This window comes from Cucumis melo, chromosome 6, assembly GCF_025177605.1.
Source record: "Cucumis melo cultivar AY chromosome 6, USDA_Cmelo_AY_1.0, whole genome shotgun sequence".
NCBI classification, from domain to species: domain Eukaryota; kingdom Viridiplantae; phylum Streptophyta; class Magnoliopsida; order Cucurbitales; family Cucurbitaceae; genus Cucumis; species Cucumis melo.
Window position 1 is genome coordinate 24,214,868 of NC_066862.1, and position 23,461 is coordinate 24,238,328.

At 33.6% G+C, this 23,461-nt stretch overlaps 1 protein-coding gene and 1 long non-coding RNA gene across 2 annotated transcripts; one reads left to right on the top strand and one right to left on the bottom strand.

Annotated features, from left to right (window-relative positions):
* Nucleotides 1–6,919: 6,919 nt before the first annotated feature.
* Nucleotides 6,920–10,293, bottom strand: LOC127149769 (uncharacterized). Its single transcript, XR_007821436.1, has 2 exons — nt 10,152–10,293; nt 6,920–7,410 (listed from the first exon to the last, which is right to left on the bottom strand). It is a non-coding gene; the product is annotated as an uncharacterized LOC127149769 (long non-coding RNA).
* On the top strand, nt 7,101–10,867 carry LOC103491716 (protein SIEVE ELEMENT OCCLUSION B). The gene is made up of 7 exons (XM_008451777.3): nt 7,101–7,337; nt 8,068–8,175; nt 8,321–8,769; nt 8,871–8,983; nt 9,079–9,221; nt 9,311–9,802; nt 9,943–10,867. The coding sequence occupies exons 1-7, from the start codon at nt 7,131–7,133 to the stop codon at nt 10,573–10,575; spliced, it is 2,145 nt and encodes a 714-aa protein (XP_008449999.1). The 5' UTR covers nt 7,101–7,130; the 3' UTR covers nt 10,576–10,867.
* Nucleotides 10,868–23,461: the final 12,594 nt, after the last annotated feature.

Consider the following 23,461-nt stretch of genomic DNA (forward strand, 5'->3'; position numbering starts at 1 on the left):
TGTGTTTGAGGGTTAGATTATTATAGTTTGGGTTATTATAATCTGTGTTTGTTATTATAAAATGTGCTTGGGGTATAAATTATTATAATATGGGAAATATCAAAAGTGTTATTTTCACTATTCTTTTTTGCAATACATATTATTTTTTCAAAATTATTTTATTCAAATCTCGTTAATTATGTAGTTCGCTTAATAAATTTAACTATAATTTCCATAACATAATTTCCTCATTTGTTTAGGTGATCATGTTTGAAATTATGTTATAGATACATCCCTACAAATCGTCGACAAATTTCAAAAGAGATTAATCCCACAAAATTAAATTCCTCCACAATATGTTCTTAGTGAAATATAAATATATAAAGTTCCATAACATATGTAATTAAAACTTAGAGCAATACAAACCTAGATCATGAGTTCACAAAATAAAAGTACAAAGTCATAAAATCGTTAATTGGTCAAACATTATTTTCCAAGAGAACATTGCAATACTCTAATTTAAGTTCTGTTAGAATCGACAAGAATCCTTCAATGCCCTCCACACTACAGAATAGGATTTGCATGCATAAGTTTTGTCTTATCTTGGCTTCGTAATTAAAGGATATCTTGCAGTTGTTTCACGACTTTAGGATGCAATTCGACCTCCGTTGCACGCTTCTCTTTTAGCCAATCTGCAATTGCCTTCAGAAGATACTAATCCCAAAAACAAGGGATATGACAATGATGTAATGAACCTAATTCATAGGGTAACTAGTTCACACAACAGTTCAAGGATTACAGAAAAATGCAGATCATGTGACTCTTTATTTATGGATAATAATATGCTTCAACAATGTTTTTTTTTTTCAAAGAATGACAAAACAGAATGAAATAGAAGCCTAGTGATAACAAAAAAGCAAGCAAAATAATTCAGTTTCAGATGTTCAAATATTAAAAAAAAATAGAGGTCAATTCGATACAACATATGAAATACATGGTGAAAATTAATTACAACACAAAGAATCACATTGGTCACAAAATACAGAGTAAAAGAAATCAGTCTGGTCATATATTAGAAAAAATAGAGATCAATCGACTTTAGCACATAGAGAAAAAAATTTACAGTAGAAGACCAAGAATCACAATGATCGCAAAATACAGCAAAAGAAATTAGATCACATAGCAAAAAAAAATATAGACCAATGAGATACCCCATGAATTAGAAATATACAATATGGAGTGTTCAAAATTTATATGGTAACAGATTAAAAAAAATTGAGTCACACACCAATCGGGCAAGAAAACTCAAGAAATACAAAGAACATTATAAATTGTGAAATAAAGAAAGGAACCTCATCATCGGCTTCAAGAACATACAAGAATCACAAAATTTTATGAACAAATTAGGAAAAACAAAGAGACGTCATCATCAACTTTTATAAAATAACAAAGAAACAGGCCGTGAAGGGATGAGAAATTTTCATCCCTACCATGCTCTCTTCGAATTCTAACCTTGCTCATATCCTCGCAAAACCCCTACCAAGCTCCAAACAAAAATCCACAAACCGTAACGACCAAGTTCTATTGGATCCGTGAACGAATAATGGCCAAAAGGAAAATATTTTGGGTAGAAGATGTGGAGCGGCAACGGGGAAGAATGAGCGGCGAGGAGAAGAATGAGTGGTAAGGGGAATCACAAAACAATTCCCCCAGAAACGATTAGGAAGAAGAGAGATGAAGAGGAGACAAGAAGGGAGACGAAGCTGATCGTGAAAAAGGGAGATAAAGTGGATCGTGAAAGAAGGCAGACGAAGTGGAAAGTGGAGTTCATAGAGAGGAGAACAGTGAAGGATTATGGTTATTTTGAAATAACCCTAATCCTTAGTCATTGCATAATATGTGGGCTAAACGTGGAGTGAGCTATCTTCACCTCACTCTGTGCGTCAAATAGCCCCTTAGGTTTTCTCGTTGGAAGTGATAAGGAACAACTCACTCAATTGTTTTTACCTTTCATCCAAGATATTTTTATAGTACAAAGAACAATCCTAAGAGGATGTTAAAGTTGCATAAGCAATTTTCTTTTTCTCTCTCACCAAGGATGCACCAAAAATGAGAAATATTAATATGAGTTTACAACAAAATATATCCTTAATTAGAACTCTAATGTCATCTAAAGAGTTCTCTCTATTCAACATATGAAGCATCAGATTCTACTTCATATGACAGCATGGTCCTAGATCATCGCATTTGACCATAAAAAGACCTTCCAAAATAACTTTGGCCTTAAGCATATTGAAACTTCAACCTTTACTAATACTCTTGCAACCCCTAAGATTGATCAACCCATCATGATCACGATCAATCCACCCAACCCACCCAAACCTTTCTCCTTAGACTAGGTTGCATCAACATTAAACTTCTAACTACCTACCTTCAACAGAGACTAATAAGAACATCCTTGTAGGGAGGGAAAGGGTTGATGGTAAGGGAATACAAACTCCCAACAACCCTCGACCCTTACCCACAAGAACTTGAAATATGAGTTTTCATTGGAGGTAGTCTCATTGGTCGGACGACATTTTCTTTAGGCTCAAATTGTCGTCGATGAACACTATTTCGCTATTCATCAATTGACATTTGACAATTTGGATAAATATTGTGATATCGATCAACCAATGGATCGGCCAACCGATCGATTTATTCAATTTACATCTCCAGCAAGTTAGCTACGTCGCGAGCCAAAAATTGTTGAAGCTTTCAATCGACCAAATAGTGGCAAGTAGATCCACAAAGAGTCAACCAATAATTCTTTCAAATCACTCGATGCTAAGTAACAAAGGGGTTTAATGAATTGATGAATCAAAACCAATAAAAATATTGTGAGGAAGCAAGATCAAACAAGAACTAAGTTGAGTTATCAATTGAACAAATCCTCGGGTAGATTGGGATGACTCTTAATTCGTCACTCAATCATGGATTGATTTCATAAATTGCTTACGATGTAATCAATTTAACTTAGCCAATCACTTCTAGAAAAGCTAGAAGGACATCCTCAAAATTAAATCAATCATAGGCCTTCTAAACATACAAATCGATAAGTCTTAAGTTCTAGGACAATGCTAAGATGAACTAATTAACTAGGAACAACCTAAACAAAATGTTCGATGTGAATCTCTTCTAAGCTAGATAGACGAATGTTATAATTTGGGAAAGCCGAATAAATAAACAACTTTATCGCAATTGATATGGATCGATACCAATGAGTTGCATTAGTGAACTTTATTATTTTAAATTAAGTTCCAACATTTTTATTTTAGAGGTATTTGTTGTATTTGAATAGCATTTTTATCTCCATTTGAACCGAGTTTAAATAGCAAACATGAATCTTTAAACAAAGTAAGTGTGTAGATTTACTTAAGGTGGCTGAGAATGAACATAGATCACTAGGTTGTTTTAGGATTAATACAATCAAGTAGAAGTAAAAGAAAACGAGAATAAACATGAGTTAGCACATATGACCTCCAACTAATTTGATGTTTGCACTATATTAAAACATTTTATTAATGTTTTAGGTTTTGAAAGCAAAAAAGTCAAAAGAGTCAAATCTACAACTTTGTTATTTAGGGCGTGTTTGGGATATATAGTGGAGTGGGTGGAGTGGGCTATAATAGTCGACTACTTGCTTGGAGTAAGGTTTAATTTTAGTTGAAGATTACAATTCGGATTTCAAACAACACTCATTATTATTCTTCAACCCTAAGTGAGTGTTTGTTTTTCAAAGATTGGAAAGTTTGTCGAACAACTTTCGTAAACCACTTCCAGTGACTATCATTGACCAATCTCTGACTGCCACTTTTGATGACTCCACCAACGAACTTCCGAGAAATCAACTCTTATGACCATCGCCAACCAACCTTCAGTTGCCATAGGTCAAACTTAAAAAGTTTTAGTAAAAACAGTATTAAAAGAGAGTCATCAAACATATTCTTATTTTTATTTTAAGAAGTATTTATAAAAAAGGTTTACTAAAATTAATTTTTTGAAAAACCTTTTTCTTATAAATCATTCCAAATATGGTCTTAGTTTAATTATAATAATATTTTTCTTTAAAATACACTTTCACTTTTTTCTATTTTTTTCTTTTGGATTTTTTAAATTTATTATTATTAGATTATATTTTTAAAATTATCTTTCTTATCTCATTTTTGTTTAAAATTAATGTTTCTTTCATTTTAGAAGATAATACGAATATATATGTATTTGTATGTATCTATGTATCTACATATCTATATCTATATATAGATAGATAGAGGTACTTGCAAAAAAGGTAAAACAAGTTATAATAATTACACTCATAATGCACATATTTATTATTTGCAAAAGTAGCAAGAACAAAACCCAACCCACATATACAAGATGTAAAATGTCACAAATGTCTCGTTACTGATATGCATTCGATACACCTGTTACACACATAATGCACCACCTAATACCCTTTAATACACTTGGTATCCTCTTGATGAACACACGATACTCCTGGTACCCTTGAAATGTAACTCATGAATTTTTACTCCTAAATAAATTATTGATTGAATAATGATTGTTGTAAGTTGTTGTAAGATATTGTTGATGCATTTGAAATGTTGATTATTGTTATATATAATTGTTGATACTTTCATATATTGTCAATACACTTGAAATGTTTTTTCAAGTATTTACTGATTGATGTCTGATATATTCGAGTATTTAAAATGTTTATATGTTAATTTATTGTTTGATATTTGATAACTTAACTTGTCAATGTATTTAAATACACTCACTATAATTTTTAGGGCTTCTTGCATTTTTATCATAATAGGTTTAATAAATTAGGTCTATAGCATGCAATTTTTGGTTTTGCAAAAATGTCAAAACCCAAACCCAACCTACATTTGAAAATGGAAAATTACAAACTTGCCCTCACATTTTGTTTCACCGATACACTTGATTAGTTTGATACACTTCAATGTTTCACCGATAAGTTTGATACATGTGATGCACTGCTAATAAACTTATTATGTTTTACTGGTAACTTTCAACAAATTTGATACACTTAATACACATGATATGTTTGATACACTTGATGTAATGCATATACACTTAGTATTCTTCACTGATACACTCGATTGATTAAATACACACTTGATATACTTGAAGCCTTACTGATACACTATTAATTTACACTTGTAAACTTGATTTATATACTAGATAATGATTCACTTTACCGATATGTTGATAACTTTTTTAATATATTGTCAATATACTTGATAATGATAGATTGAGTTATATCATTCATATATTTATAATGAACTACGATTGATACACTTAATACAAAATTTATTATATACAATTGATACACTTATTCTACTGTTTAAAAACGCAATTACTAATGAAACATATGCAATGCAATGCAAAGGCAAGAGACCAAAGCCTTTACTATTGTCTCCCCTTCACAATTTACCAATTTAATAATACAATGTGAACATTCTCGATCTACTTTTGCAAGTAAAGAAAGGAAGCAACTTTGCAGTTTTGAGTTTATTTAATAAAATATAACATTATTCTTATCATTAATTATTAATATTTTCCTAACAAATTCTCACCTCCATTTGCAAGTCAAGAAAGGAAGCAAAGAAAAGTTGTCTACATTAATAATAATAAAAAGGACTGACAATGTAACGTGGTAGAAGTTTATTTAACGCTCAATTATTACTCAATTGAAATCTTGTTCCATAAAGTTTATACTTTTTGGTTTTTGTTTTTGTTTTTTTTTTTTATAAAATCGAGTAATTTTCCTAACTAATTCTTTGACTATTATTTGTTGGAATCGTTTCAATTCAAAGACAAAACAAAAATAGAATCTTGAATTGCTTTTTCTCAAACTTACTATGATTTTCAAACCATTTCGGAAAGTGAATTACAACACAAAGGAAAAATAACAAAAAAAAAAAAAAAAAAAAAAAAGAGAGAGAGAGAAAAAAAGTAAGTTAATAATAGTTTCGTCATAATAAGAGACTTGAATTATTCTTACAAAGACCATTTATATACTTTGTGGAGTCCTGGTGAAAAAACACAACACAATAATTAATTTTGAGGCCATGCCCACCCACTACAAAGAATACGAAAACCAGCACTATAGTAATATTTAAAAATTTGATTTTATGAAAAAAAATAAAAAAATCAATACCTTGTAATTTGAATCAATAACCTAAACTACTGATAGTTCAAAATATGAACCAATTTAAATGATTAGTAGGTTATGTTTTAAAAATTATTTCATCCAATGGAGTGCTTAAATGCCTTGCTTTTTTGGAGTTAAGGTATCCTATACATGTTCAAGTATTTAATATAAAACTAAGTTATTTTAGAAAAATTAGAGTGTTTTACCACTACTCAAAATAGATTTTGAATCATATTTTAAATAGATTTTTGAGATTTTTTTAAAGAATTATAAAAAAGCAAACCGACAAAATATATATATATATATATATATATATATATATATATATATATATAAGGGCATGATAAAAAAAAAAAGACAAAACATAAAAAGATTCCACAACCACGCAGAGAACAAATATATACACAAACATTTAGAATATAGTTTGAAATTTCATATTTCATGATAGATCTTTAAAATATTGTTTTAATAGATTTTTTTAAGTAGAAGATTCAAATAAACTAAAAAACATCATTACTAAACCATATAGGATCAACAGACCACTAAATATCAGGCAAATTTGACATAAAAAACTAAACAAGCAGAAGCATAAACCAGAGACGATCTGAAATCCTAAAATCCTAAATGCTAATGAATTAGAGTTTTGGTTTTGAATCTTACTGCCTTTCCATTTGCAATTTTACCAATCAGAACACGTAAGACCCAATAAATATTCTGATCTTGTGAGAAAAATGAAATGTAAACTGTAAGTTAAAGGGTCCACAAACAAAGGCGTCTTGACATAGAAGAAATTTAACCAAAAGTTTAGAAAAGAAGTTGTTTCAACAGAAACTTTACTCCTTCTTGAGGCTATAAATTTGTCAATTCATCTTGCATACATTCCCATTCCACACAACCTGCTGTGACTTCCCTACATTTGTGTTGTAGAACAATGGACTGTGGTAATAAGTTCTCGCTCGCCTCTCGACATCAATTGGCCAAGGGTAACAAGTTCTTGTCCGCCATTTCTGACGACAATGTGATGATGAAGCAAATACTAGCCACCCACGATCCCGATGATCGAGATGTTGACACAAGATCGCTTCTACGCCTGGTTGAAAACATTCTGAAACGTGCCACCTTAGCGGCTGATGCCACGGTATGGAACTAATCCTTTTCAACAGGTAGTTCATCCAATGAATTGATAGAATGTGATAATATAAGCATTCTGCCTACAAGAATTTTCAAACACTTAAAAGGACAGCTTAACTTGTTGGAATTGGGCGCTTATAACCAGAGCAAATTTCAATTAAAATCTCTAAACTAAGGAGTTGTTTCGATATAAACCAAAAAACAGAGAGATGCATTAATTTAAACCTTTAACTTTTATAACACCTCATGCCCCATTCAAACTCAATTCGAAAAAGTATCCTCAATAGTTTTAATTAAACTTCTTAATTGTTATAAGTAAATTTATTTAAACCTTTTATTAAAATAACATTTTAAAATTGTCCATGCATTCAACTTTTACATGTGTAGTTTCTTCAAACGTTGGAATAATGAAATAGACTATTCGAATCGATGCATGGATCGTTTTCAAAAGAAAATTTAGTTGAGTCTAAATTGATTCACCGATTAAAGTTTAGTAGTTTATTTGATAAAATTATAAGTCACGCATTATTTGTCCAAAAAGATCGTAATGGAGTATATAATTAGACACTTGTGAAAGTTCAAGGTTTAAATTAATACAATTATTAGTTTAGAATTTAAATCGATAAAAACCCAAAATTCAGAGGTGTAAATTGACCTTTTCATTTTCTGACCTTTTCCATTTTCCTGTGAAATAACTTTGCTTCTATGCCTAACTAATTATGGACGGTAAAACACAGGGCTCATATGAACAACTAGAGAGTATGGAGGAAACAGGCACCAATCAAGCGGGCCTCACTACCATGTTGGAAGCTTTGTCCTACACAATTGATAGGATTTCTAGTGAGGTGATTGGAAAATCATTACTGATCTATTCGAGTTTCTACTAACTATTTTCCATGCAATGGCAATGAAACTAGCCCATACACCAGTGATAATGTAATATGATGTGTATATTGAGTATAAACATATTGAAATGATAAACATGATCAGATATCATACAAGGCTCTGGAGGGGATAGATCCACATGCAACAACATTGGCAATCTTTAATATGTTGGCAAGCTACGAGTGGGGTGCTAAGCTGGTGCTGACATTAGCAGCTTTTGCTTTGAACTACGGGGAATTCTGGCTTCTTGCCCAGATTTACTCACAAAACCAACTTGCCAAAGCAATGGCAATTTTGAAGCAACTTCCAGGAATCTTTGAGCACTCAGTTGCATTAAAGCCAAAGTTCGATGCGCTAAAAGACCTTGTGGCAGCTATACTGAATGTAACTTGGTGCGTTATTGACTTGAAGGAACTTCCATCAGCATATATCTCACAAGAGGTTCCAGCAATGTCCACAGCAGTGGCCCATATCCCAACTGCAGTCTACTGGACCATTAGGAGTATTGTTTCCTGTGCAACTCAAATTACTAGTTTAACTAGCATGGGATATGAGTATGTTCTCATCCTCTCTTTTCCAGTCATCCATCATCAATTTTTTCTTCCTCTTTTCACGGTTACATAGCACCATAAGCATTATGGTTGTCTGGTTTCAGGCTAGCTTTATCAACCAGTACTGACTCATGGGAACTATCAACACTTGCTCACAAACTTAAAAACATATGTGACCATCTCAAAAAGAAGCTGGTACTCTGCCACCAATATATCGGTAGATTAAATAGATGGTTCTCTCTCTCTCAAAATGTGCACAGACATGTAGGTGATGTAATATTAATACTGATAAATGGCTATCCCTTAATGCAGAGGAAAAGAAAGACACTGAATCATTTCAAATGCTCGTTAATCTTTTTGGAATGACCCACCTGGATAACATGAAGGTTCTCAAGGCTTTGATTTATCCTAAAGATGATCTACAGCCTCTAGTTGATGGTTCTACAGGGCAAAGGGTCTGGACATCTCTCTATTGTAAACAAACTCAATTCTTACCACACTCAGTCATTCTTCTAAATATCTCTTGATTCTCTGTTAAAAACAGGTTAATCTTGATGTGCTAAAAAGGAAGAATGTCCTACTGCTCATCTCAGACTTGAATATCTCCCATGATGAGCTTTCAATTCTAGATCAGCTTTACAATGAGTCAAGGGCTCAAGGAATGCGGGTTGAGAGCCAATTTGAGGTAGTCTGGATCCCAATTGTGGACCATTCTATCAAGTGGAATGATTCGATGCAAAAGAGGTTTGAGTATCTCTTGTCAATAATGCCATGGCACATAGTCCACCATCCTACATTGATCTCCAAGGCAGTTACCAGATTCATTGGGGAAGTATGGCAATTCAGAAACAGGCCCATCCTAGTGGTGTTAGACCCTCAAGGTAAAGTTGTAAGCCCGAATGCAATCCACATGATGTGGATCTGGGGAAGCCTTGCCTTTCCATTCACCAGCGTGAAAGAGGAAGTTCTCTGGAAGGAAGAGACCTGGCGGCTCGAGCTGCTTGTCGACGGCATTGATCCCGCAGTTCTAAACTGGGTAACTCAACCATCATAAAGCTAATACAACGACTCATTACTAAAATTCCCATAATCAAATCCTAAGCCATTAAAAAATAATCAGCTAGTTTCTCAAAGGCATTTTATTTTTTATTTATTAATTCTTTTTTCAAAGTACAGATTAAGGAAGAGAGATACATCTTCTTATATGGAGGGGACGACATAGAATGGATAAGAAAGTTCACAACGACAGCGAAGACTGTAGCACAAGCAGCACGCATACCCTTAGAAATGGTGTACGTGGGAAAAAGCAGCAAAAGAGAACGCGTCAAAAAAATCATTACAACAATCACAACAGAAAAACTTGGGTATTGCTGGCAAGATCTTACAATGATTTGGTTCTTCTGGACTAGAATCGAGAGCATGCTTTACTCTAAGATCCAATTAGGAAAAGCCGACGATTGCGATCCTCTGATGCAAGAAATAAAAAAACTCCTCAGCTACGACAAAGAAGGAGGATGGGCAGTTCTGAGCAAAGGATCAAACGTGATCCTGAATGGCCACAGCACCACCGTGTTGCCCACCCTGGGGAGTTTCGATTCATGGAAACAAGAGGCTGCCGATAAGGGTTTCGACATAGCTTTCAAGAATCACCACGACGAACTTCAAGGCATTACTCATCCTTGTTGCCGGTTCGAATTTCCACACACCAGTGGGAGAATTCCGGAAAATTTCAAGTGCCCTGAATGCGATCGGCAAATGGAGAAACTCACCACATTCCTCTGCTGCCATGACGAAAATTCAAACGAGTGAAGTGAATCGTAGAAGAAAAAGAAAGCAATGTTCTTCATCAAGGAACCATTGTTGGCGTAATTTCATTGTGGGAGAGGAATTTAAGATTCTGAGATTTTCAGAGAATGATGAGAGAAGAATGGAACGTCGGATGATGGGAAGGAAGGATGAATGAATTGAATACTTAATCAATAATCATGAATGTAAATAATACCAACAATAAAGATTTCTAATTTATTCTTTTTTAAGATTCCTAAAATAACACTGTTCGGTTTTATCTTTTACAAGTAAATATATTGTTCTATATTGTCAACATTGTTCTATATTGTCAATTGAGTTGAATGTAGGATATCTTTTCATTGAAGGCTCTATTCTTCGGTGTAGTTTCAGGGAAGGAAAGGAAAGGAATATGGGGAAGGAATAAGGAGAGCAGGATTATGAAAAGAAAAAAATTATATAATCAATGTTGAACGATTTAAGTAAGAGGATTATGAAAGATTATTTTATAATATTTGTTTGGGAAAAGGATTAAGTAAAAAGATTATAAAAGATTATAAGAGATTATTTACAATCTTTCGGAAGGATTAAGTTGAACGATTGTGGGGTATTATTTTTAATTATTATCATTCCTTGGGTGAAGATTATATGGAAAAGACTATGAAAAATTTTGTTCCATTACTTTTGTTTTTTCGTAAATTAATCAATATTTTTAATTTTTTTTTAGAAATTGAATTTATGTTTGTTCCGCATGCGACGTGAATTTTTTTTAAACGTATAATTGGTAGCATAATGCATGTGCAATTACCATAATTCGCTAAGGATATCATTTTCAAACATATATTGATATGCGTTATGCGACAATTCCATAAACTAATTATTTATGCACCATCGAAGAACGTTAAATTAAGTGAAATAAATCCGTAACGCGAATTACAACAAACAAAATGACAAAGGCAATAAATATAAGTCCATGGTTCGGAAAAAAATAAATCATCATAAAAGTCCTCGACGGGAAAGATATCAGCATAGTCAAGGGTCACTGCCAAGAAAGACCCTGCAGTAAGCAATCTTCATTGGATCAGACATCTTGATGAAACTTCTTATGATTGACACCTTCTGATTCACTATCATGACGCACTTACTCTTCTCCACCATAGTAAGGTTTAGGATGGCCTCCATAAGCTCAATCACCTGCGCCGCTATCGCGTCCTCCTTACTCATAGCTTTCTCCGGCCATTTTGCACTAGTTCTCAACTGATTAGTCGCAACCTCCATACATTCACGAATCATGTCGTACGTCTCAAACTGCTACATGGAGCGCTTCCTTTTCTGTCTGCTAGAGCCCGTCCTACCATCGCTCGACCGACTTGATCTATCGCCCATCATGTCTTCAGGGGACATGTTCATCCTCGGGCTACACATAGCAGGGAACTCCATGTCGATGCCATCCTCTATGGGGACACTTTGTTGTCGATCGACACGTTCAAACCGATGCCTGCAGAGGTCTCTGCAAGGGCCCTCGTGGCTCGATCTTTCTCGAACACGTATGACAGTGCGTCGTAATGTGAGAATGACTTGTTCAGGAGTCCTTTCGCTGCAGGGTGCGTCTAGAAAAAAACACAAAAAAAATAACAAAGCAATTAGTATTCCATAAAATCCAGTTAGTCATATAATTATGTTCATACTCTTACCCGGACCCAATGATCGAACATGTCCCTCTCGGTGATGATGCACTTGACGTCATTGTTCCAGCCAAAGCCACTACCTGCTAGGCCTCTCATCTCCGAAATGGCCTAAAATGTCTTCTTCAACAGATTTATTCAGCTTTCGATGACGGTTGTCGTCAAATTGCAACCGACCATTCTCTCCCCTAACATCCTCACCAGCTGTGCTAAATAACTAGGCTAGAAGGTCCCATTGTCCGACCTCCACCCCCCACGTTAACCAAGTCCACGAGACAGTCTACTAGGCACGCCTCCTCTGTATGTGTCCAAGAATGCTTTGGGCTCCTAAAAGAAATTGTCATTCTGATACAAAAAATGAATCATTACACGTTATACGATACATTCAATGAGTAAATATATTTTAAGAACAGAAGACACCAAACATGTTATCCAATTAAGCAGTAAGGTAATTAAACATAGACATACATCTTTTAAAACCAAGTATCAGTACAGAAAATATGAGGATGTCAAATTCAAATGAAGAGTTGCATAATACAGAATGGTATACGAAGGGGACAATAACAGAAATGACAGGGTACTACTGATTACGCAATTGCCATTCCATAAACATTGACGAAGCAAGCGTATCACGCCATTTAGTCCATTCGTTTGAGGGCTCAATGTATGTGATTTCATCCCCACGAGTAGTTGCGTGTGTCGAGTCACCATCATCTTCGTCATCCAATTCGTCGATGTAATTCATCTTCCAATTTATTAAATTATAAAGGAGACAACAAGCCATGATAGTCCGACATTGGACTGAACTGGGTAGTATGACTTTCTACGTAGTATTGCCCAACGTCCCTTAAACAGACTGAAGGCTCTTTTAATGACAGTCCGTGCGCTAGAATATTTAATGTTGAATTTCGATGTCTCAAGAGCATTTTTGACACCACGCCACTTCTGTAGATGATAATGTTGGCCCTTGTAGAGTGCTAGGAAACCCTTTGCATTTGGGTTCGTGTCGCACAAGTAGTAATACCCTGCGAGTATGTTGTTCGATTTTGTTAGGACGGTAAACGAATACATAAGAAACATATGACATACAATTTTACCTAGTTAAAGTCCAAAAATATATCTCACCCTTTGGAACCTTTAGAATGTTAGGTCGAGAAAGTGCATCTCTTAAAATACGTGAGTCAGCGGCCGATCCTTTTCAGCCAGCTAAAATGAAAACAAAATCCCCCCTTCGTATCGCATACGTCGAGGACATTTGTCGCCACTTTGTCCTTCCATGTGCGATACCTTGGTCTATCTGCTGCTGACACGTTAACTTTGGTGTACGTGCCGTCAAGTGCCCTAAGGCAACTCTGCAACAAATATAGAACACATTTTCTTATTTTGCACAACTTTGAAATTGAAAAGTTAGTCAATGACACAGTAAGTTCTTTACGCCTAACCTCGAAATACTGCCACTCATGTCTGTGCATCCGCTCATTATAGGTTGTGGTGTGGCCAATAACTCGTCATGCAGCCGAAGAACGATCATCAACACCATGTTGAAATGTCGAGAGACTGTCTTGCTCGACCTAACGAACTCCCTTTGGATCTGTCGATTCTTCACACCATGTACTAGCACATGAAGAAAGAGGGCGACCATCTCCTCAACATCCACGTGTTCAGTTGATTCTAAATCGACCCTAGTTCGTAGTAGATGATACAAAATTGCGAAGCAGCATCTGTCCATTCACGTACTTTTCCAACACACTAGGTCAAACGCATGTATCATGCGAAAGTACGTTAGTTGTCTAATCTTATGTCTTACATCGGTCGGGATGTGAGTTATGTGCTTATTATCATGCAACAGTGCCTTCAATATCAGGAACATCTGTCGTTGCGCTATTGTGAATGCAGATACAACAACGACGATTTCGTGTGGGTCCATTTTTTACGTATGTAAGAGGGGAAACCTGCTAAAGGTTGAGGAAATTGTCAGAAGTCGTTAAAGAAAGGGACATGTGATAGTTTGTTCCACCGACTAGCATTCGCGTTTTCTTACATTGGAAATTATCTTATATACAATTCATTCTTAAGCTTATTTTAGAATTTTTGTATTTAAAATGTATTTGTTGCCATTTAATGGTTTATTTTCATATGTTTTAGAAAACTCACTTAAAATGCATTTGTTTTGTATTTTTTATTAAAAATAAGTGTTGAATCTTATTAATTGACCAATTACATACTTCCTCATCGCTTTTTTTAAGAACTCGCTTCCATCTACACTATTGTATTTAGGACAACAATTCAAAAGTATAATTTTAAACTTATTATCCTTTATTCATTTGTAAAATTTCATCAAACATATGTAAATCGTTTTTTTTTTGTTTTTTTTGGTCTCATAATTTCAAATACACTTGCTATGTTAGAAATATATTTTAATTCTTTGTGTATTGACTTAAAATTTGGTTCTATGTTTACTTAGTTTTAGGTCGAAATATTAAACAAGTTCACAATTACGTATTTTGTGAAACTTTGTTATGATCGTGCTTTGTGTTATGAAATGGCCATAAACTATTGTTTTCGACGGTTCGTTGATGTAAATAACAGAATGTGCCATGCAAGGTGAATTATCGAAATTTTTGGAACATGCATTAACAGAAACACATTCCTAAAACATCAACGAAAACCATAGTGTAAATAAAAAATATTTTAAGTCAATGTCCCTTGTACATTACAAAAGCGTGAGTACGTCTTTATAATGTGTCCATGCACTTAAACATATGAAATAAAACAAAGGAACGACATAAATGTACGGTAAGGACCTTTTTTTATGCAGGAGGCCGTAGGAACTGTAGAATGTTAATTTCTGTCTCGCTACTACTCCCACGCACTGTAATGAAAATAATAAACATTAATTATAAATTGTTAATGCAATTTATGTGTGGGTGAAAATGTTAAAAAAAATGAAAGGGAGGTCGTCACATACCTTTGCTTGAAGACCTACCAGTGCATAACCATAAGACATACGAAAATGTTATAACGCACGTGGAACAATGACTTATGTAGAAAAAATCGAACACAAATAATGAAATTTGTGTTTGTTTTTTTTCCTTAGAGGAAAGAAGTACGTTTCATATTAAGAAACTGAACTTCAAATGGAATGTCATCAAATGCGATGATATGAAAGGCATGACACGCATAGAAATGAGGAAACCAATACACACAAAGAACATGATAAACATATAAAAGGACATACAGAAGAATTACTAAACCAATACACAGAAATAACATAATTTAATATGGAGGACATACAAAATAAGCAGTAAGCAAAAGATATGAAACGACATAAAAAACAATCAGTAAACCAATACACAGAAACAACATAATTAAACAAAGAATAACCCTAAACATCCACAATAAACCGTGAGTAAACAGACAAATGGAAAAAAACACCACGAAATTGGAAAAGTATAACAGAACATAGTACTAAAAAAATTTCACAAAACGGAATACCTATGCGCGCTACAAACACAAAATGATACTCATAATGGAGTATAGAATCAGATCAAAGAACAAAATAAGAAAAAATAATTTTTGTTAAACATAGCACATGGGAAAACCAAAAGCCATACCAAAATCGAAAACCCAACAGGAAACACATGGATATTGAGGTATGGGGAAAGAGAAGAATGAATTGGGGAATTAATGGGGAAAGAGAAGGAAAATGGAGAAATCGGCGGAAAGAAAAGGACTAAAGGGAAAATAGAAGAATTAATTGGGAAATTAATAGGGAAAGAGAAGGAAAATTGAGTAAAATGGGGGGAAATTTTTTAACCCATTTCCCCCCTTTTCTTTTCACCAAACGGGGAAAGGATAAAAACTTTTTCTTTCCTTGCCCCAAACGGGGCTTAAGGTTATGTTTTAGTCCATCTCAAAATTGGACTAAATATGAGGATCATTCACATTTTCCAGTTACTTTGCAAGGAACATAAGGGTTTTTGATTGGGAGGGAATGGAGGAAATTTTTCTTAAGTGATCAAATCTTACTTCCTTGACATGGCGACTGAGCTTAATGATTGGAACCAACTTTTCCATTCATCACGACTCCCTATATAATAATGCCCACAATAACCATGGTCATTGCTGAAGGGATAAAAGTTCTTTGGAGCAGAAGTAATTAACAGAACCATTAAAAGCAACTTTAATTGAGATCTAGAAAAACCAGTACATTGAAAAAAATCACAAAATCTAAATTAGTGTAACCTAAATAAATTTAATGGTTAAGCATGCTTTCAAAAGAAAAAAAATGAAAATACAGAGAAAAAGGAACTTACCCTCGTTGTCGACCTTATATCTACTAATGGTCAAAATTAAGGTGGGCTAAAATTGGGATCGCCACCACTTGAAAACCAATCTATCCTCGAAGTAATTGAGGCTTTGGTTTGTGAAAACCAAAAAGACTTTTTGGGAGGAAGAGAGCTTTTTTTTTTCTTTATGAGAGATTTCACCGAGAGCTAAAAATGCCTCAATCTATCTGCATTACCTGCTTACATGTACTGAATACTGAATTTTGTCTTTCAGTAGTTAAATTCAGTAGTTTTGTTTATGAAGTGTAAATAGTTTCTAAATTTTCTATTTTTGAAAAAACTTCTAATTAATTCTCCAATTAATTACTTGTTAAATTAAATATCTTATAGGCTAATTTTCATAAATGTAACAAAACACTAAAATATTTACAGCCCGTGTAACAAAAACGAAAAGCCTATGAAGCCGATAAAATATTTTCATAAATTTTAGATTTGTCCTTGAAATTCGGACGATTCGTCGCTGCTCTTTTTTCTTTTTCTTTGCGATTTATTCATCTTCTCTTCCAGATTTTTGTACCTCCTCTTTCAAATTTCTCCAGCTCCTCTTCTAGACTTTCTTTCTTTTATTTTTATTCATTTTTTCTTCCAAAACATCTTTCAGAATATCAAGATCGTTTAAATATCACTTTGGTATGATCTAAATGATCGTTTACCTAGTCGATACGATCGTTTAGCATTGTTAACACGATCTTTTAGATTTGAAATCTTTTTCCTATCGTTTCAAAAGAACTACATGATCTTGTGGATATGATCTAAACAATTGCTTACCATAGTCAACACGATCGTCACAATTGTTTAGTATGATCAACACAATCGTTTAGAATTGAAGCCCTTTTTCCGTTGTTTAAAAAGAACTATATGATCGTGTGGATATGATATAAACGATTGTTTACCATAATCAACACGATCGTTTAAATTTGAAGCATTTTTTCCATCGTTAAAAAAAAAACTACAAGATCGTGTTGATACTACCTACACGATCATGTACCATTTCTTACACGATTGCGTATCATGATTGTTTAGAATAAGAATTACGCACACGCATGTGGTCGGTTAATTACTTGTTGACTAGGGCATTTTTTGTATTTTCCATTGTAGGTCTGTGGGTTTTTTCTGTTTTCAAAATTGTTCTATACAATGTAAATATTTTGCTGGTTTGTTATATTTTTTTAAAAATCCCATCTAATATTTAATTTAATCCAAATATGAATCATATTTATATATAAATGTATCTCATAACCTATAGTTCTAATGTGTATCATATATGCATTAAAATATTTTATTCTCTCATAAACTAATTTTATGATATATTCTCTTTCTCACTACATTCACTTATATAATTTCTCTAACATGAAAACTATTATTTTTAATCAATTTTGATAGAAAAAAAGTGTGGTCTATAGTTATAATGGTCGTGGATTATATTAGTGAGTATTTGAGGAGCAAACTATTTTACTTCTAGTTCAAGTTTTTCCTACTATTTTTATTATACAAGTAATGATATCTTAACTATCATATTTGCAATCAAGAGATAGAAAAGTTTGGACACTGAAACTCATACAACTATTAAAATTAGGCCTCCAAATTTACAAATTTGTAGAATTTTGGCAATTAAACTTTTATTTAGTTACATCATTGTTAAAATAGGTTGTTATTTTAATAATTCTTTTGTCGTATTATATTTTGTTTTCTTCTTTCATAGAACTAGATAACAATACGACAAATAATCCTTTCTCTACATTTTAGACGATTATTTTGTACCGTTCATACACAATTACAATGTACAAATTTGGCAAATTATTTAATTTCATTGATTTCATTTTTTTAAAGAACTAAATTGGGAAAAAAAGAAATTGGTATGAAAAAAAGGAAAAATCTTTTTAGTTCGTAGGCTTGAGGACTTGTTTCTATATTTCAAAATACTACACAAGTTAGTGTCAAAAGTGCTTTAATACACACATGTTTGATTTCCTATACTTAAAATGTTTCTATGAGTGTCAAATTCCAATAAAATAAAACTATTAAACATTATGGACTAGTGATAACTTATTGAAATACAAGTTATTGTAGCCTTTTAAGTAGGATAATGCAGCAAAATTGCGATACAATGAAGAATAACGCATAGCAAAGCATATGAAAATAAGATCAATGTGATATGCAAGTCACAAAAGATAAAACACTTGTTTATCATGATTTTTACTTTTTTAATGCAGGTTTTCAGTACAAAGAAGCAAAAAGCGAATGAAGGGATCATCTAAGGTAGCTAATGCTTGCTCAACCAACTAGGGGACCAACGAAAAGATACTACACGATTTGAATCATTAGAAGACAAGAAGAGTTCGTGAAATTGTCAGCAAAAAGGACGATATGACATTTTCGGTGCCGCATGACAGTGTTAAGAAGTAAGGAAATTAATGGCGCATCAGAGCCATGTACAATCTCATCACGAAAATGCCTATAAATTCAAAGAAATATCCTTCATTTTTAGGGTGTGAATTATCGTGAAAGAACATACTTCATCCCTAACCTTTCTTCTTTGTGCTTTAGGTGGGAAATTAGAGTGAGAGTTGTAAAGAATCGCAAGTTCTGTTTCCCCCTAGTTTTGTATTAGGCATAAATGTAACCAAATAATGCAAGAGATTGTAGTCTACAACTTGACACATTTCTTTTCTTTTCCATTTATAATTTATACTTTAGTTGTATTGATAGTTTAAGCTCCATGGCCGAGAGGCCTAAAGCTTTTATTAGGAATTCAATGATATTTCACTTTCATTCCCCCATTTCTTTACTTATTGCATGGTTTAGTTCTTTATGTTATGAACGACACAAAGAAGTAGTAGTTCTTAGAAAACTTGGATGTTCTCATTACTTAATTATCTTGTTTAGTTAGAGTTTCACTCAACGCCCAACTTTATTCAAAAGAATGAATTAGGTATTTGGAATTAACTATTTGAGAGGGCAAGTACCTAAGATCTCATTAAGCAGGTGTTAAAGGGATTTTAGCAATATAATCACTTCTTCGGATCCTTCCTTAACATATGCGAGTGTGTGTGGCAATAAGACGTTGAGAGATTGTAGCCTTAATATAAAATGGATCATAACTAATGCGACCAAAACAGGTTAGATGTGAACCACGTGACGAAGTTCAGTATTTGCATCCCGAAAGGTGAACAAGTATGGCGAAAGCTCCAAGAGAATGCTCGCCTTGTACTAGAATTAGTTAGGAAATTTATATCGCTCCGACAAAGTACTTGTTTCCCTTGTATCACGTCATGAAGAAAAGAATTTTCCTTCCTTATTCTAGCTTATACAAACTAAGTTCAATTTTTCTTCATGCCCTTTCATGACACACTATTAGTGTAAATAATAATAGAATTAAATAGGCGATATTGTTGATATAATTTTACTATACAAATAAGTGGTATGATCTAAGATTGTCCAGAATTTCATGTGTTCGATCCTAGCTTATCCAAAAAACCTCATTTTTCACGTACACTTGGGCAGGATAAAGAAGAAAACTTGTACACAATAGACATATCAATAAGGTTAAGCAACACAAAAGATTGAGTCTGCCCCTTTTATCGCATGATCTTAACTTTATTGCCAAGCTTAGTCGCATATGTAGAGCCATATTTCCATATTGATTAGGATAAAACTAAAATGTGTACATATTAAAAACAACAAGGTGATCATTGTCTAAAGTGGGAGTTAACTACTTGAGAGAGCAAGTAACAAATTAATACCACACTAAGCCGACATTGAAGGAATTTTAACAATATAATCACTTCTCCTGATCCATTTTTAACATACATATAAAAAATGAAAGTGTGTATAGCAACAAGACATCAAGAGGTTGTTGCCTTAATATAGGATGAATCATAACTAATGCGGCTAGTATGTGTCATCAAATTAAACACTACGGACTTTGCTAGTCGTCATCGGAGGTGGTTGTCACAAAAGTTAGGTGTTTAGAAGGCCTTTGCTAAAGTTGATTGTTAGAGGTAGGCGCACGAAGGTGTTTGTCACACTTCAATCCAATTCACTCTGTGCGATGGAATGAAGAGGCAACCGCCTAGACATTCTATGCGAGATTCTTAGTGAAGTAACACGTAGAACACCTAGTAAATGGAGTTAAAAGACAAGGTGAGGAAATATAACGCGAGATGTGGAAAATAAATGATAAAATTTCATTGATACCTCAAAGAAAAGTATAGTTAATACTTCTTACATCACTCGTTACAAAACTAAGAGACATGACTCATGACAACACTCGTACTTCTCTCGCCTAGCTGCTACGTGCTATACGAGTTGATAGTGGTCACTACCAAAATGAAGCGATTAAAGAGGCACAATATAGTCGATCAAGGCTAATGCTGGATGTCCTTTGCTACCTGGGAGGGGGGTGAATAAAACATAACATTTTAAAGGTTAGACAAAAACGTCTAGTGAGTGGGATCTTTTATCATTTAGCTTAAGTAAATCAAGTTTGTCTTAACGTGTCAATTTCAATTCGTCAAATCTCTCGACATGAATAATGTGCAGAATCTTCAATAAAACATTGAGTTTAAATCAAACCAAATCTCATGCATTAGGCGATTCACATTATATCATCAACCATTTTAATAAATCATATTGAAATTTCCCCTTTTTAAAATCTTTTAACATAGCTCATGGAGGTCATTTCTTTCCAATACATTCCTTGTAATTCATATGGCATCGCATGCACTTAGTGTATGTCAATCATCTCGCGTAATCATTTTACAAGTTTAATTACATCCCTTTCCTTAGCTTAAGCGTTTACCACACTCTTTTGCCAAGTTACAACTATGTGGAGGAATCTTAACACATTAGCAAGTTGGCCATTAATTCCTCTACGCATAACACTTCTTTCAATGTCAGGTCATAAAACAAGCAAAGGCATTGCCTACCAAAACACACAGCAAGTATAAGACTTTCTATTCAAGATCACACAACATGAATAAAGCATTCTATTCCAGAACATACAACAAGAACATAGCATCTTATTCTAGAACACACAACAAGGATAAGACATCTCATACCAGAACATACAACAAGTATGAGGCATTTCTTATCGCATAGGGTACAAAAGATCATCTCATTTCAAGCTTTATCAAATCTCATGCATTCTCTAGAATTCATCATTTCAATTCATAATAAGCCTAATTAATTTGTAAGTCAAATGCATTGTAAGAGTTAGAAAACATAAGAGAAATCCTATAATTCGTGGTCTTAATAGAAATACACTTAAGGGTTCAAGCACATTTTAGAAGTCCTTTTCATTTTGGAAAACTTTTATAAGAAGAACCACTCACAGTCATAGTCAACTAGTTTCTTAGCCTAGCTCTCTCAGCCAAGAGCTCCCTTGCACTTCTTGAAATCCTTGCCAAAATTTTACTCGTTTTTCTTCTTGAAAAATTTCATATGTTTCCTAAGTTCTTTCTTAAATACGCTAAGGATAAAAAAACTTCAAAATGATCGAAATTCTCCTATTTATAGGTCTCTTTGGTGGATTTTTTCATGTCGAAATGATTGCCCTACCGCGGTGAGAAGTGGTTCAATCTCGAAACACCACATGTCTCCGTCCAACTCTTATCTTGAGTTTAGATTAGCAGCGAGGTTAAATCAATCACCGACTTTCTGATACAAGGGTCACGTCACTAGTTTCCGGTGAGGTAGCTCAGACTACCCAACTACTAGTAGTGTAATTCCTTTGCATAGAGATCTTCCATCACATTACCCCTTCACTGATCACAATTTACTCTTATGAGTCTTTTCGCATGGTATTCTCATCACAAGACCTTCCTCGCATAGGTAGTACGCGATCAGGACCTCACAGTGGTCATTGTTAAATTTGACTATCGGAGGTGACTTTCACAAAAGTCGACTGTTGAAGTGATCGTCGAAAGGAAATTTGCACGGATGGCCTAAAATAGGAGACCCAAATGAAAAATTATTACTTTTGTTTTTTTTTTAAAAACCCAATGAAAGGTGTATTATGCTTATATCATCTCTATACAAATTACCAATTCAACCGTAAATGCATTCTTTTTCTATTTTCTTTGTTTTGCAGCTTTCTTTGTTACGATTCTTTTTTTTCTTTTTTTTCTTTTTTTTTTCATTTCTTCTTCCGTCCTTTTACTTCTTCTCTTTTATGTCTTTTTTATGGATTTCTTCTTTCATTTTCTCTCTCTCTCTTTTTTTTTTTCATTTCTTGTATCAAGTATCAAGTAGCAAGCATGTAACATAATATAAACATAGAGTATCAAGTAACAAGTATTTAGTATCTAGGATCAAGGTTCGAGTATCTAATATATGACATATAACATAGAGTATCAAATAATCAATCATTGTGCATTGTACGTCGAGTATTGAGTATCAAGTAGTATTCTTAGTTGCAAGCATGCAGGCAGATTTCAAGGGAGAATTGGAGAATTCACAAGATGCTGATTCAAATAAAATGCCACTTACCATTGTTTTTGTTTTCAAATGCCCATTTTTTCATTATGACCCTTAAAAGGCACTACTACAAAACAGACTCGCTTGATGATTTTAAACTGTTAAGAGTGATTATTCTTGACGGTTTTAAAATTTTCATTGAATCCAGTGTCAAGAAAGACAAAGTTCTTGACAATTGGTAAAAACATCAAGAATTGTGAACGTTGACAGTTTATGACCTTTAAGTATTCAATTTTTCATGACAGTTTAGAACCGTCAAGAATGTGAGTATGCATGACAAAAACCGTCAAGAATATGAATATTTATGACATTTATTAACTGTCAAGAATACACTTTTTCATGACATTTATTAACTGTCAAGAAAGTGATAGTTTATGACATTTTGTAACCGTCAAGAGT

Coding starts and splice junctions, on each gene's coding strand:
- LOC103491716 (XM_008451777.3), top strand. CDS start 7,131: ATGGACTGTGGTAATAAGTTCTCGCTCGCCTCTCGACATCAATTGGCC. Junction 7,338..8,067: donor CCTTAGCGGCTGATGCCACG/GTATGGAACTAA, acceptor GGTAAAACACAG/GGCTCATATGAACAACTAGA. Junction 8,984..9,078: donor ACTCTGCCACCAATATATCG/GTAGATTAAATA, acceptor CCCTTAATGCAG/AGGAAAAGAAAGACACTGAA.